Raw genomic sequence first — 15,066 nt, 5'->3', positions numbered from 1 at the left:
GGAAGCTGATTGGCTATCCGGGCTTGCACTTCCGCTGGTGGACTCGGACGGCACTTTTTGCGGTAACGGTCCGTGACATGTTAAATCACACCGTGAACTCGGTATAAAATGGCGGCTCCGTGGACTAACGACAAAGAGGAGGAGTTCGTGGCGATGATGGAGGGAAAGCCGGAGTTATTCGACAACACGGAGATGAATTTCACCAACAAGACGGCGAAGATGAACGCCTGGCTGGAGCTGGCTAAACACTTCCAAATCAACGGTGACCACATCACAGATGTTTATTTACATCTCACTAATCACATACTGCACCTCTAAAGTCATCTAACACCACATGTATTTACATCATGACCGAGGGGTGAGTGAGGAATGAGTGAGTGAGGGACTGAGGGATGAGTGACTGAGGAGTGAGTGAGTGAGGGATGAGTGAGTGAGGGACTGAGGGATGAGTGACTGAGAGATGAGTGAGGAATGAGTGAGTGAGTGAGGGAGTGAGGGACTGAGTGAGGGACTGAGTGAGGGACTGAGGGATGAGTGACTGAGGAGTGAGTGAGTGAGTGAGGAATGAGGGAGGGAGGGAGGGAGGGAGGGAGGGAGGGAGGGACTGAGGGATGAGTGACTGAGGGATGAGTGACTGAGAGATGAGTGAGTGAGGGACTGAGGGATGAGTGACTGAGGAATGAGTGAGTGAGTGAGGGATGAGTGAGGAATGAGTGAGTGAGGGACTGAGGGATGAGTGACTGAGAGATGAGTGACTGAGGAGTGAGTGTGGGATGAGTGAGTGAGGGACTGAGGGATGAGTGACTGAGGAGTGAGTGAGTGAGTGAGTGAGGAATGAGTGAGGGAGGGAGGGAGGGAGTGAGGGACTGAGAGATGAGTGACTGAGGAGTGAGTGAGTGAGGGATGAGTGAGTGAGTGAGGAATGAGTGAGTGAGGGAGGGAGTGAGGGATGAGTGAGTGAGGGACTGAGGGATGAGTGAGGGAGTGAGTGACTGAGGGATGAGTGAGTGAGTGAGTGAGGGATGAGTGAGTGAGGGATGAGTGAGTGAGACAAACACACAATAAGAGCTTCAGGTGATGTTCACGTGAGGAAACATTCTGATCTTCTGTGACTGTGTTTTATTTGGACCAGTTTGAGTGTTTCAGAAGCTGCTGATCTGCTGTTGTGATTTTCACACAATAATCTTAAGAGTTCACACAGAATGTGAACAACAAAAGAACAGTGAGTGAGTGACAGTCCAATGGAAACAAACCACCGACTCCACACCGTCCCTCGTTATAAACCACCGACTCCACGCCGTCCCTCGTTATAAACCACCGACTCCACGCCGTCCCTCGTTATAAACCACCGACTCCACGCCGTCCCTCGTTATAAACCACCGACTCCACGCCGTCCCTCGTTATAAACCACCGACTCCACGCCGTCCCTCGTTATAAACCACCGACTCCACGCCGTCCCTCGTTATAAACCACCGACTCCACGCCGTCCCTCGTTATAAACCACCGACTCCACACCGTCCCTCGTTATAAACCACCGACTCCACACCGTCCCTCGTTATAAACCACCGACTCCACGCCGTCCCTCGTTATAAACCACCGACTCCACGCCGTCCCTCGTTATAAACCACCGACTCCACGCCGTCCCTCGTTATAAACAACACTTTTTTTCATTCACAGTTTAATTTCAGTCCCAACATTTTTAGAATAAATATTTGTTGTGTTTTTATTCCAGAGAAAGATCTGCGTAAGAAGTGGGACTCTCTCAGGACTCAGTACAGCAGATACACTAAGATGATGTACGGATCAGACGGACGCTTCTTCACCCCGAGACAGCAGTGGATCATGCAGCGCCTCAAGTTCCTCGATCCTCACATCAAGCGCAGGATCAACTACTGCACCGACCTCGACTACGAGGTGAAAATACGACTAAACATCACATCACAATGCCTTAACACACTGCGTATCAGAATTCAGTAGCCCAACATCAGCATTTAGAGTAGAGACGTCTGATGATGACATCACGCTTATAAACTTGTGTCTTGATACGTGATCAAATCGTCACATTATCTGGTGATCATTGTGTATGATTAGTGTTTATGGTTCACCAACAGAACAGTGTCACATTATTAAAAAAAACTAAATAACCACAAGCTCCGCCCACAACAAATCCCAAATTTGGATCAAGACTATCAGACTAATCACTGACAAGTTCCAGAAGCTCCTCCCAAAAAAAGTAAACCTCTGGATCATGAAGTAAAATCACGCAAGTCACTCTGAGATGTTGAGTTTAAGCTCCTCCTACAGCTCCTCTCTGAGTATGACACAAGGGAATCTGACCAATCAACGGTGAGTTCCAAAGCTCCTCCCACTAATCATTTTATTGAAGGTGTTGTGTCAGTCAAGTCCCAAAATCAGGAAGTACAATCAGACCAAAACGATGTAATGCTTTCCACAAACACCTCCCAGATGTTCCCTGAATCTGTAACAGGAAGTAAAGCACATCTGTAGGAGTTTGTTGTGTTGTGATTAACACACACTGATTTAAGTTGTTTGTTTGTTTGTTGCCTAGGTGACTGTGGTTGAGAACGGCTGTGAGGACTCGAACCCTGCCCAGGTGGACGTGGAGATCGAGGCGGACAGCTTGAACAAACTGGAAATGAACCTAGACACGTCCAAGCTCACCAAGCAGCTCTCCAAACGTGGGTTCCAGGATGAGGACGATGATGAAGTACGTTCCTGTGGAGCCAAGAAAGCCTGCTCTGACAAACCCAGCCCACAGATGTTCCCCAAAACCTCCGTTTCCAAGCACCAGTGTGACGAGGAGGACGAGGACGAAGAGTCGGATTCTGCGAGTCTGAGGAGGATCGTGTGCAGCACCATGGAGGAGAAGAAGGACGAGCGCTGGGACGGTTTCTCCGTGTACGTCACTTCCTGTCTCCGCAGCTTGAACTCGTCCCAGAGCCGCATGAGCGCGCAGGAGGACGTGTGCGCCGTGCTGCAGAGACATATGGAGCGAGACGGTGAGGACGACGAGGATGGAGCAGGGGGCAGGAGCGAGACGTGCAGGAGAACCTGCTCCACCTGCTGTGGCTCCAGGAAGAACAGGAGCGAAGGTGGTGCCAGCAACCTGGCCAAGCCTGACACGGACGATCAGGACGACCTCGAGCCCTTCCTAAAGTCCATGTCCATCATCATGAAGAGGTTACCTGAAGGCGAGAGGTCAGAGGTCAAGTTCAGGATCCATGAGCTGGTGTACAAAGCCCAGATGAAACATCTAACTGAACAGAGGAGTGAACAAAGGAACACACAGAGCTCATCTGCTCTATGAGCTGCGTTTTACACACACACACACACACACACACACACACGCATACACGCGCACACACGCATACACACGCACACACGCATACACACACACACATACACACACACACACGCACACACACACACACACACATACACACACACACACACACATCAGCGGCACTTTTGTACACAGCTTTATAACTCACTTTTATTAAGTTATAAATATATATATTTAAAATAACATCTGAGGAACAAATCAGGAAGATTCTTAGATTTATAGTGTTTTCTGCTGGAACAGTAAAAACACTGAAAGTCTATATTAAAAATATCAAACAGTTTCTACTTTTTATATTAAAAAGTTAAAAGCTCTATCACCAGGCTCAGGGTTGCCAGGTTTACCAGGATCCCTCACCGTTGTGTGAAAGATACATATAACATTGAAAAGCGAAATAATAAGTAAAAGAAAAATGGAGCAATAAAATATGTATGAAACATTACATATGAACAGTTTCCACAGTGGACGTGAAGAGTGTACAGGTGGTGCTGCAGTCATGTTCCTCAGTCACTCAGATGTTCCTCAGTCACTCAGATGTTCCTCAGTCTTATAGTCAGAATGATTTCTTCAGTCGGAGTCAGTTGGATGGTGATATGTGGGCTTGATATGAAGGTAGTGAGATGAACTGTCCATCTCATCCCTCCTGTTCTCCACTCATTTGAACTCTTAACATCAGACACACTGATGCTGCCCCATGAGCTGGTCACCACAGACCGAGAGAACATCTTCAGATGAAAGGTCCTCAGGAAATTAAGTCTGCTCTAGTCCTCAAGTCCAGTCTGATGTCCAAGAGAACTTTTAGCTTGACAAAGCCAACCTCCTCATCTCTGATGTTTCTGTGCTTACACACACATGACTCCTGCTCCATCTCTCCACAAAGTTCCACCAGTTCATCCTAAACACGCTATAGATCCCTCAGAAAGCTTCTACAGCGAGGTTTACCTGAAGTCTGAGGAGAAAAAAGGTGTTGATTCTGAACAAAAGTGTTCTTTCACACTGTACACTATTAACATGTTTCACATTAAACTCTTAATAAAATGATAAACATCATTAGACTTGAGTAAATAAAATACAGCATTGATCGACTGAACATCGTTTATTTATCACTGAGCACACAGAAAGATTAATTACGGGTGTTTTAGCTTATAGTTTCTTTTCAACTGAGCAGAAGCTGCACCTGAGACTCCTGAAAGATGATTAAACAGGTGGAGTCAGGTGTGTTAAACCCACAGCCACGCCCGTGACCACGCCCATGACCACGCCCATGACCACGCCCACAACAGGTCTCTGCTCTGATTGGACTGGACACTTTTGGATTAAATATATCACTTTTAACTGAATATATTTGTCCACTGTGTATCGAGAAGAGAAGCTTGTAGGTTAGAATAAAATGAACCCGAACTTCTACACAGTGTCTTGTGATTTAGGTGATAAATCTGAGGGGAAGTCGGTGAGGAGCGAAACGTTTCTTACACTTACAATAATGCGAAGTTAAATGGTTGAACACTAGAGGGCGCTCCTGTATCATAAACACTGATTCATATTTCTCTCTCTCTCTCTCTCTCTCTCTCTCTCTCTCTCTCTCTCTCTCTCTCTTTCTGTGCTTATAACCTGATCGTTATTAAAGCTTGAGTCCACAAAATTATTCACGTTTGATGAAAATCCCGACTGTTTTCAGTGAGTCGGTTAAGGTGACTCGACTCGCCAATAAGAGTCGACTCTTTTGACTTCTAATTCGACTCATTGCCATTTTTACACCGACAAAGTGATTGTTTTATGAATGAAATTGTTTAAAGAATAAAAGACATTTAGTTTTTATTAAACTTTATAAAATACAAGTTTATTTGTCAAAATGACTCAATATGTTTGTCTATTATTAGCTGTCGTGTTTGTGCTTTATGTTGAAGACTGAATTCTTTTTATTCTGGGTACTGAGTCCCTGCTTCACTCACAGCTGACAGACAAATATATGGATCGATTGCTCATGTGGCGATTCTGTGGAAATATTTCATCACTGATTAAACATAAATGAGCAACAAACGAACAAAAAATTTGAATCCAAGTGCCATTTAAAAGAAACAAATCAAAGAGTGAATCATTCACAAATGACACATCTTTAGTTATGTTTCATCGTAAGTATGTTTCTGCCTTCGCTGTAAGCCATTTTTACAGAATTCCTTAGAGAAAGTCTGATGAATAAAGAGCAGAAACGTGCACCGTGTGCTGTTCTCAGTAAACAATCCACTAATCCTGGGACAAGTGTGAACATGAAAGTGTGAAGACAGGTTAAGCAGCTGCTGTGAGAACTGGAATATCAGCACATGTCTGGTCAGATACAGCTCAGCTTCGAGAGCTCGGTCGACCTGCAGTGATTTATTCTCTACAGAAGACGCTGGTGTTTATTAAAAAAGTTACTTTTATTATATTATGAGAATAAATAAGCATTACGTTACATACTGTACATCGTTCAGTGTGTGTGATGTGAGAGCAGAGTCTGAAGGTCCATCGATGAGGCAGAGGGAAGCAGAGTTTGCTGTTTTGACGTCTGTGAAGATGTTCGGCTGAAGTAAAGCTCGGGTCTGTTTAAACTGCAGAGATAAGACTTTTTTGGGGGTCTTTATGTCCAGGTCTCAGCTGAGATAAAGTTTCCTAGAGTTTGTGTGATCTGATTATGATCTCTTTGGTTGTTCTTATTGTGTCTCGGTTCCTCATTTTAAACTCCAAGTCAGTGACCCGAGCACAAAAGATTTTTCACTTGATTTTGGGTTTCCACAGAAGCTAATATACACTTTTACACAAAATGGAAACATCTCTTGACCCCAGACAGTTGCTGATACGCACTTCATTTGCATACTGGAACCTTATTGTAAACTCATTTATAAATCACTTCATGGCTTAGGACCGAAATACATTACAGATATGTTAACTGAATATAAACCAAGCAGACGACTCAGATCATTAGGATCAGGTCAGTTAGAGATACCGAGGTTTCACTCAAAACAAGGTGCGTCAGCATTTAGTTATTACGCCACCTATAGCTGGAATCAGCTTCCAGAAGAGATCAGATGTGCTTCAACAGTAGACACTTTTAAATCAAGATTAAAAACACATCTGTTTAACTCTGTATTTACTAAATGATCACTGTGATGCTTCACACTGACTGCACTTTTTATCCTAATCACTTTTATTCATTCATTCATCTTCTACCGCTTATCCGAACTACCTCGGGTCACGGGGAGCCTGTGCCTATCTCAGGCATCATTGGGCATCAAGGCAGGATACACCCTGGACGGAGTGCCAACCCATCGCAGGGCACACACACACACACACACACACTCTCACATTCACTCACACAATCACACACTACGGACAATTTTCCAGAGATGCCAATCAACCTACCATGCATGTCTTTGGACCGGGGGAGGAAACCGGAGTACCCGGAGGAAACCCCCGAGATACGGGGAGAACATGCAAACTCCACACACACAAGGTGGAGGTGGGAATCGAACCCCCAACCCTGGAGGTGTGAGGAGAACGTGCTAACCACTAAGCCACCGTGCCCCCCCCAAATCACTTTCACTCCTGTTTTATTCTTTTTAACATATTTTAAACTGTTTTCATCAAAATCACATTTTTTTTTAATTGTTCTTTGTTTTTATTATGATTTTATCGTGTGTCTCTTATCTTTACATATTGTTTTTCTCTCTCTTATAAACTGTTTTCTAATTTCTATGTAAAGCACTTTGAATGACCTCTGTGTATGAAATGTGCTATACAAATAAACTTGCCTTGCCTTGATTGGCTGTTATGTTATGATGTAATAATCACAGCACTTGCCCATTGTGTTTTCAGCTCTAAGTGCAGTGTGATTTTTTTTAGCGAATAAAATGATATAAAAAACTAATGAGTTTCACTCACGAATAAATTACAATCATAAAAATAATCATAAAATCTGGACAAACCGTTAAAGTTCAGTTACACTTTTGGTGTTGTGTCAGTAGAGAGTGTGATGTGTTACGATCCTGTTACGTTAACACCATTTCCATGTTGTGATCATAGTTCAGACTTTTACAATATGTAGCTGGGAGTGATGCTAGGAACAGGTTTTGTTTTCAGCGGGAAGACTGATGGAGATTCTCAATATCTAGCCTACTTACTAGGTTGCAGAATAAGGTTGGCTAATATCCACGAGAGACAATTTGTGAAGATTACTTTTTATCTAGTAAAACGTTCTTTGGTTCGTCTGTCTGAGGGACGACTGTGAATATATCTACAAACAAACAAAGGAGGGTTCTTGCTAAAATGATAAAGCAGAACCATCCGAGGAACCCGTGAGGAACCTTTTTTCTAAGAGTGGACCTTGACAACCGAACCGAACGGAAGTGGGCAAGTGTGCATTTGAGATGTGATTGGAACTGTACACTGCATCATATCTCAGTGGCCACCATTTCACTGTAGCACACATCTGTCTTTCGGACGTCCGTCTCCTGCTGTGTCCTGTCCCTGTCCTTTTCTGTCCTGTTTTCCAGTTTGCCGCTTCGTTCCTTCAGTCTTTTCTCCAGCTCCTGGTTCTTTCTGTGCATCTGCAAGTAGTTACACTGCAGCTGCTTCTGGTAACGTATCACTTTGTCCTTCTCTTTATTCCATGTCTGTTTCTCATGTTGGAAGCTGCTCAGGATCTTCTCCTTCTTTCTCTTCTCCTCCTCCAGCTGCTCACGCAATCTCTCCACCTCCTTTTGAAGGACATCGAGGTCTTCTGATGTTTCTTGGTCAGCCTTCTTGGATTGCAAGACCTGCAGAAGATTTTGTTGCTCCTGCAGCTGGTCCTTCAGTTTTAGCAGCTCTAAATGTTCCTCTTTGGCCACCAGGAGATCTTGATTCAGGGTTTTGATGTCGGTCTCCAGCTTTCCTGCTTTCTCTCTGAGCAGCTCTGCCTCGTTCTTCTTCCTCTGTAGCTCGTTTTCACAGACCTTCAGAAAATCAAACCCACATTAGCTGAAACAAGGCTGTGTTTCCTTTAAGTTACAAAATGCAAACTAATGTTGATGGAAATCTGAAAATTATAATATTATTATTTTACTGAAATAACATTTGATGAAGACAGTAGTTAGCTAAAGCTAGCTAGCTACACAGGAAGCTGCATACAGTATGAAAATATGCTTAACTACATTGAAACTACATCCATTTTCCTAATTATAAATGACAAATGTTTGCAATATGTGTAGACTCACTAGCCACTAAGCTAACAGCCTCACTAGCGGTGCTACTGCCTCAACATGTTTATAAGAACCTTCACTAAACATTCTATCATGATCTTCTCCAGCTCTGTTTTTTTCCTGCTTTTGTTTTCTAGAAGAAGGTAAGAACATTAATAGTGAATGGAGTAACAAGACTTTTTTGTATTCTCTACAACAGGAAGTCACAAAATATGGGTGGAGAGGCTTGACTGTGTTCTCCTTATAAATGCAATTCATCTTTTACGTTTATTTCTGAAGAAAACTATGGACCATGTTAAAAAAAAAATGAGATACTACAAAAGGAAGCTATGACCAAATAAGTAATGTGGAAAACAATAAGAGTCAGATTGACTGACAGTGTGGAAGCCGATAGAGGTCAAAATCAGCATAGAGTTGACCATTAGATTGAGTCTGTACAGAAGTGTTGTAGAAGTCTGGTATAAAAAACACACCTCCATCTCAGTGTTCCTTAAGCGCAGTGCCTCCTCACACTCATGCTGTTTCTCCACCAGCTCCTCCATTTTACTCCTGGTTTCTCTCAATGCAGCCCTTAGAGACACGATGTCGCTCAGCTTACTGGTCACTTCAGCCTGCGAGTCCTTCAGCTGCTGCTTCAGCAGAGAGATTTCACCCACTTTCTGACAAACCTGAAGAGAAACAAACACACTGAATATTCTCCCACTCCAGGATAATATTTGTAACCAATATGGCAGCCATATTGGTCCTACTGGGGCAGAGCTTAGATTACTCAAGCAGCTGGAACTGCTGACTGGTTTGATGGATTCACATGAAACCTGAAATGGGACATATGTACATTTGGAGGTGTGGCCATCTATAAGATATACCAGAACAATCCTAAAAAATGTTGCAGGAATCCTCAGGTTGAACTTCTAATGATGAATAAATTATTCAAGGCAGCATCATCCAATCAGCGGTCATCAGGTTTAGCACTGAGCTAGCAGCATGGAGCTTAAGGTAGGTTTAATTTGTCAGCTTCTAGCTAGTGAACATGATATTGTTAAGGGTGCTGGGACCCAGCGATCACCAACTGTGATTATTATTATTATTATTATTATTATTATTATTATTGTGGGGGCACGGTGGCTTAGTGGTTAACACGTTCGCCTCACACCTCCAGGGTTGGGGGTTCGATTCCCGCCTCCACCTTGTGTGTGTGGAGTTTGCATGTTCTCCCCGTGCCTCGGGGGTTTCCTCCGGGTACTCCGGTTTCCTCCCCCGGTCCAAAGACATGCATGGTAGGTTGATTGGCATCTCTGGAAAATTGTCCGTAGTGTGTGATTGTGTGAGTGAATGAGAGTGTGTGTGTGTGTGTCCTGTGATGGGTTGGCACTCCGTCCAGGGTGTATCCTGCCTTGATGCCCGATGACGCCTGAGATAGGCACAGGCTCCCCGTGACCCGATGTAGTTCGGATAAGCGGTAGAAGATGAGTGAATGAATTAATATTATTGATGATGATAATGATGACTTCATACCTCCCACTGTGTCTCTTCCAGTGTGTCTGTTATGGGGGTGTGTTGGTGTTTGTAGATGAGCTGACTCTCTGCTGAATCTCGGTCCCTGATCAGCTGATCCACTTCTTCCTGGAGTCGATCTTTATCCTGCTGGAGCTGAATAACCTGCAGCTGGAGGAGCTGCTTAGCCCGCAAAGCATGCTGGGATACCTGCAGAAGAACATACACTCGTCAAGAGGTAGGCTGCACTGAGATGTGCTGTGACTGAAGCAGAATGAACAAATGCGGGTGGAGCTAAACACAAGACCAATCACTGGACACCTTTCACTTCAGAAGTAGTGGGTCTTGATGATGGTTATTGTACAGAGTTGTGTTTTCTAAAACTAAGAATAGTTTCTCCCCAGAAACTTTCAACATTTAACCCTAAACCTGAAGTGACAAAAAAACATCAGATAGAAATCTGATGTTGCTTAAGGTTTGTCTCTTGTGGGTGTGACCTGTACAGCTTTTTTCCTCATGTAATTTTCTCACTTGCCCTGGGATTCGACATGTTTAGTGAAGTGTGAGAGCTGTTTATTGAGAAGAGAGAAGTGACTCTTTGGTCCTTGTGAGAATGCTTTGACCAGACTGGTGTCCGCATCGAGCATGTTCACATTGAGGAGCCTAATTGGTTCAAATTGGGTAGCGTTGCTCCCTGTAACAGGTTTGCTGCTCAATAATAGGGTGTGCAGTCGAGCCTGTGAGAGGAACAGACTCCACCTGAAATTGAACTTCTGAGTGAACCTTAACGTGAAATAAACATCAGTGAGATTTACCTCAGAGCTGTAGAGCTGTTGTTCATCAGACAGTTCAGATACCAGTGAACTTGGAAAATTCCTCTCAGAGGAAGGGCTGGTGTGGGTCAGTTCCGCAGTTTTAGTTGTGGTGTCGGTTTTTAAGCTCGTCGGGCCGGAAGTACAGTCACTCAACACACTTGCGGATCTCATGCTGGAGTTGGACGTCCTGCCATCTCCATTAAACCCACCAGTCAATTTAGTCCTGCTGTTAGCGGCGTCGTTGGTCCAGCTGGAGCCGTAGATCCCGGAATCACATGGAGATCCCGAGCTTATGTTTTGTTTTGGTTCCGGTGTCTGGGTTTTTGGACGGTCGATATTCCTGAGGTTAGTTCCCAGAATTGTGCTCAAACTGTTGTGGGTTTCTACAGAAGAGCTGCTGCTCCGGGAGAACTGTGCCATTAAAGAGCCTTCTGCTGTCTAGGTGGAAAAAAGAGGAAAGATGACTAACACGGTACGGTTTAATTTAAATCTCCCTCACATAAGGAATCAATTATTCAAAATCAAGTCCATGGAGTAACTGATGCTTTTATTAGAACAATGATGATTACAAGTGAACCAGATAGCATGAAAACTTCAAATACTTTGAGACAATGAATGTAGGACCGTTTGCTCTGAGATGAGAACCTACAGGTTTGATGAACAAACAGTTAAATGTGATGGTTTGGCTGTAAGATTATGACGGGAATTTCTCTGAGAGGAAACGGAGACAGGAAGTGCATGAGGGTGTGTTATAAACATGACTGGCTTATGATGATGGAGATGAAGATTAGATCAACACAGCTTTAAATGAAACATCTACATTTACATCTAGTAGACTAAAGTGTGCAGGACACGACTGTATGACACGACGGCAGGACAAGACTGTATGACACAACAGCAGGACACGACTGTATGACACAACTGAAGGACACGACTGTATGACACGACTGTATGACACGACAGCAGGACACGACTGTATGACACGACTGTATGACACGACTGTAGGACACGACTGTATGACACGACTGTATGACATGACTGTATGACACGACAGCAGGACACGACTGTATGACACGACTGTATGACACGACTGTATGACACGACAGTATGACACAACAGCAGGACACGACTGTATGACACGACAACAGGACACGACTGTATGACACGACGGCAGGACACGACTGTATGACACAACAGCAGGACACGACTGTATGACAACTGAAGGACACGACTGTAAGACACGACTGTATGACACGACAGCAGGACACGACTGTATGACACGACTGTATGACACGACTGTATGGCACGACTGTATGACATGACTGTATGACACGACAGCAGGACACGACTGTATGACACGACTGTAGGACACGACTGTATGACACGACTGTATGACACGACAGTATGACACAACAGCAGGACACGACTGTATGACACGACAACAGGACACGACTGTATGACACGACGGCAGGACACGACTGTATGACACAACAGCAGGACACGACTGTATGACACAACTGAAGGACACGACTGTATGACACAACAGCAGGACACGACTGTATGACACGTCTGTAGGACACGACTGTATAACACGACGGCAGGACACGACTGTAGGACACGACAGTATGACACGACAGCAGGACACGAGTGTATGACACGACAGCAGGACACGACTGTATGACACGACAGCAGGACACGACTGTATGACACGACTGTATGACATGACTGTAGGACACGACTGTATGACACGACAGTATGACACAACAGCAGGACACGACTGTATGACACGACAGCAGGACACGACTGTATGACACGTCTGTAGGACACGACTGTATAACACGACGGCAGGACACGACTGTATGACACAACGGCAGGACACGACTGTATGACACGACTGTATGACACGACAGTATGACACAACAGCAGGACACGACTGTATGACACGACAGCAGGACACGACTGTATGACACGACAGCAGGACACGACTGTATGACACGACTGTATGACATGACTGTAGGACACGACTGTATGACACGACAGTATGACACGACAGCAGGACACGACTGTATGACACGACTGTAGGACACGACTGTATGACACGACAGTATGACACAACAGCAGGACACGACTGTATGACACGACAGCAGGACACGACTGTATGACACGACAGCAGGACACGACTGTATGACACGACTGTAGGACACGACTGTATGACACGACAGCAGGACACGACTGTATGACATGACTGTATGACACGACTGTAGGACACGTCTGTATGACATGACAGCAGGACACGACCGTATGACACGACAGCAGGACACGACTGTATGACACGACTGTAGGACACGACAGCAGGACACGTCTGTATGACACGACTGTAGGACACGACTGTAGGACACGACGGCAGGACACGACTGTATGACATGACAGCAGGACACGACTGTATGACACGATTGTATGACACGACTGTATGACACGACAGCAGGACACGACTGTATGACACGTTTGTAGGACACGTCTGTATGACACGTCTGTAGGACACGACTGAAGGACACGACAGCAGGACACGACTGTATGACATGACTGTATGACACTACAGCAGGACACAACTGTATTACATGACCGCAGGACACGACTGTATGACAGGACAGCAGGACACGACTATAAGACACAAAGGCAAGACATGACTGTAGGGAACATGGACAAGTTCAGGAGGAAAACTGTGGAAATGATGTTGAAAAGGGGAATAACATGCAGGAAAATGAACATGCTAACTGATAATGAGCTGCTACTGAAGAGCAGGACACGCCCCTTGAGGGCGGGGCATATACACATAAGTTTTGTGTATATAAGGACAAATACAAGTAAAGGATGATTAGTGAAAATATTAATAATAACAAACTATAAATAAAATGATTCCTTTTTAGAGTTATTAAATATAAATGTTATTAAATGTTTAATATAATCTGTATCCTCTACCTGCTCTAATCTCGTGCACACGCTCAGTTCTGTTGGCGTTCTCCTCGATCCCGCCTCCTCCGTCGCTTCTTCTTCTCTGGGTTTGTGGCTCACTTTGATGTAGAAGAAGTCGTCGGTGTTGCCGGTTCCGGCGGAGATGTGGCCGAGTTCAGAGTTGTTGTTTTTGCCGTTGTGTTCGTGAGAGAAACCGTGCTTCAGCAATCCGCCTCTTTTACACTGCAATCTTTTTTTCAGCTTCTGATCCGAACCTCTGCAGTTCTTAGTGCCGGGTATTAGACTGCTGACGCTACCCATGATGCCCTGCACACGCGTGCAATACATCGTACATCACAATCACAGTACAGAGACACCGAGCATCTGCTTTGTCTATTTATGTCCAGTGTTTTCTACATATTTTACAAATATTTTATACAAATTTCTATCTTAAACGCTTGCACGCTCATGCTAACATACAGCTGATATGTTTCAGTAATATATTTAGATTAGATTTAATTTTTTGTTAGATTTTTTTGTGTTTGCAATGTTTACTATTAATTCCACAAGTTACACTTTTTTGTTTGATTGTTCAAATGTTGGCTAACGAACAAGCTAACTGAGCATGCTAGCCTAGCCTCTTAGCTAACAGGCACTGAAATAAATAAACATGAATATTTAATCTATGGCCTTTTATTTATCTGTCTGTCTCATGCTACTATTTTCTACAGGCTATTTACTAGCCTAGCATGTTAGCTAAGTGATTAGCCCTTACAGCGTTTCTATGGAAACAGCAGGAGCTCACGTGACAGTTCAGCAGATTTTCTGGCTCTGAACTCGATCGTGTCCTCATCAGATCTGAGGAAAACCTGGAAAAAGAAGAATGTAGGAACAAGTTTAGAAGTTTATGGGAAACTGATTAGTTAAAAGTTCACACCATCAGCAAACATTTACACACCTGTCACCATAGTAACCAAATGAACACATGATTACAAATTTCATTCAATTTCTGATTTACAGAGAGGGGGCGTGGCCTACAGTCTGTACTAGTTCTAACAGAAACGTTTATAAAACACTATAAAGTTTTCTAAAAATGTAGTGATTCAGCACTGAGACTTTAAGCCTTTTGGGAGTCAAATCAGTAAGAGTCAACTCTTATTGGTGATCTGAACTAAACGATTTGATTCAGTAAAATGACAGAAGTCCCTTCACTAATCGTGAGCAGTTT

The 15,066-nt window shown here is 44.2% G+C and overlaps 2 protein-coding genes across 4 annotated transcripts in view; one reads left to right on the top strand and one right to left on the bottom strand.

Annotated features, from left to right (window-relative positions):
- On the top strand, positions 1-5,159 carry wu:fb74b10 (uncharacterized). The gene is made up of 3 exons (XM_060882268.1): positions 1-262; positions 1,733-1,914; positions 2,570-5,159. Exons 1-3 carry the CDS (start codon positions 109-111, stop codon positions 3,326-3,328), a joined length of 1,095 nt encoding a protein of 364 aa, XP_060738251.1. The 5' UTR covers positions 1-108; the 3' UTR covers positions 3,329-5,159.
- Positions 5,160-6,680: 1,521 nt separating this feature from the next.
- lzts1 (leucine zipper, putative tumor suppressor 1) overlaps positions 6,681-15,066 on the bottom strand; it is an 18,257-nt gene continuing 9,871 nt past the window's right edge. For 2 of the 3 annotated variants that reach the window (XM_060882273.1, XM_060882272.1), the window contains 6 exons: positions 14,614-14,707; positions 13,866-14,165; positions 10,887-11,324; positions 10,093-10,281; positions 9,051-9,245; positions 6,681-8,331 (listed from right to left, as the gene is read on the bottom strand). In XM_060882273.1, the coding sequence (XP_060738256.1) occupies positions 7,789-8,331; positions 9,051-9,245; positions 10,093-10,281; positions 10,887-11,324; positions 13,866-14,165; positions 14,614-14,691 (1,743 nt within the window). In that variant the 5' untranslated portion in view covers positions 14,692-14,707 and the 3' untranslated portion in view covers positions 6,681-7,788. The remainder of the gene's footprint in view (positions 8,332-9,050; positions 9,246-10,092; positions 10,282-10,886; positions 11,325-13,865; positions 14,166-14,613; positions 14,708-15,066) is intronic. The other variant, XM_060882274.1, reaches the window with a different exon arrangement.

Source organism: Tachysurus vachellii, chromosome 11 (assembly GCF_030014155.1).
Source record: "Tachysurus vachellii isolate PV-2020 chromosome 11, HZAU_Pvac_v1, whole genome shotgun sequence".
Classification (NCBI taxonomy): Eukaryota; Metazoa; Chordata; class Actinopteri; order Siluriformes; family Bagridae; genus Tachysurus; species Tachysurus vachellii.
This window is presented reverse-complemented; position numbering and strand designations above follow the sequence as displayed.

Coding starts and splice junctions, on each gene's coding strand:
- wu:fb74b10 (XM_060882268.1), top strand. CDS start 109: ATGGCGGCTCCGTGGACTAACGACAAAGAGGAGGAGTTCGTGGCGATG. Junction 263..1,732: donor TAAACACTTCCAAATCAACG/GTGACCACATCA, acceptor TTTTTATTCCAG/AGAAAGATCTGCGTAAGAAG. Junction 1,915..2,569: donor GCACCGACCTCGACTACGAG/GTGAAAATACGA, acceptor TTTGTTGCCTAG/GTGACTGTGGTTGAGAACGG.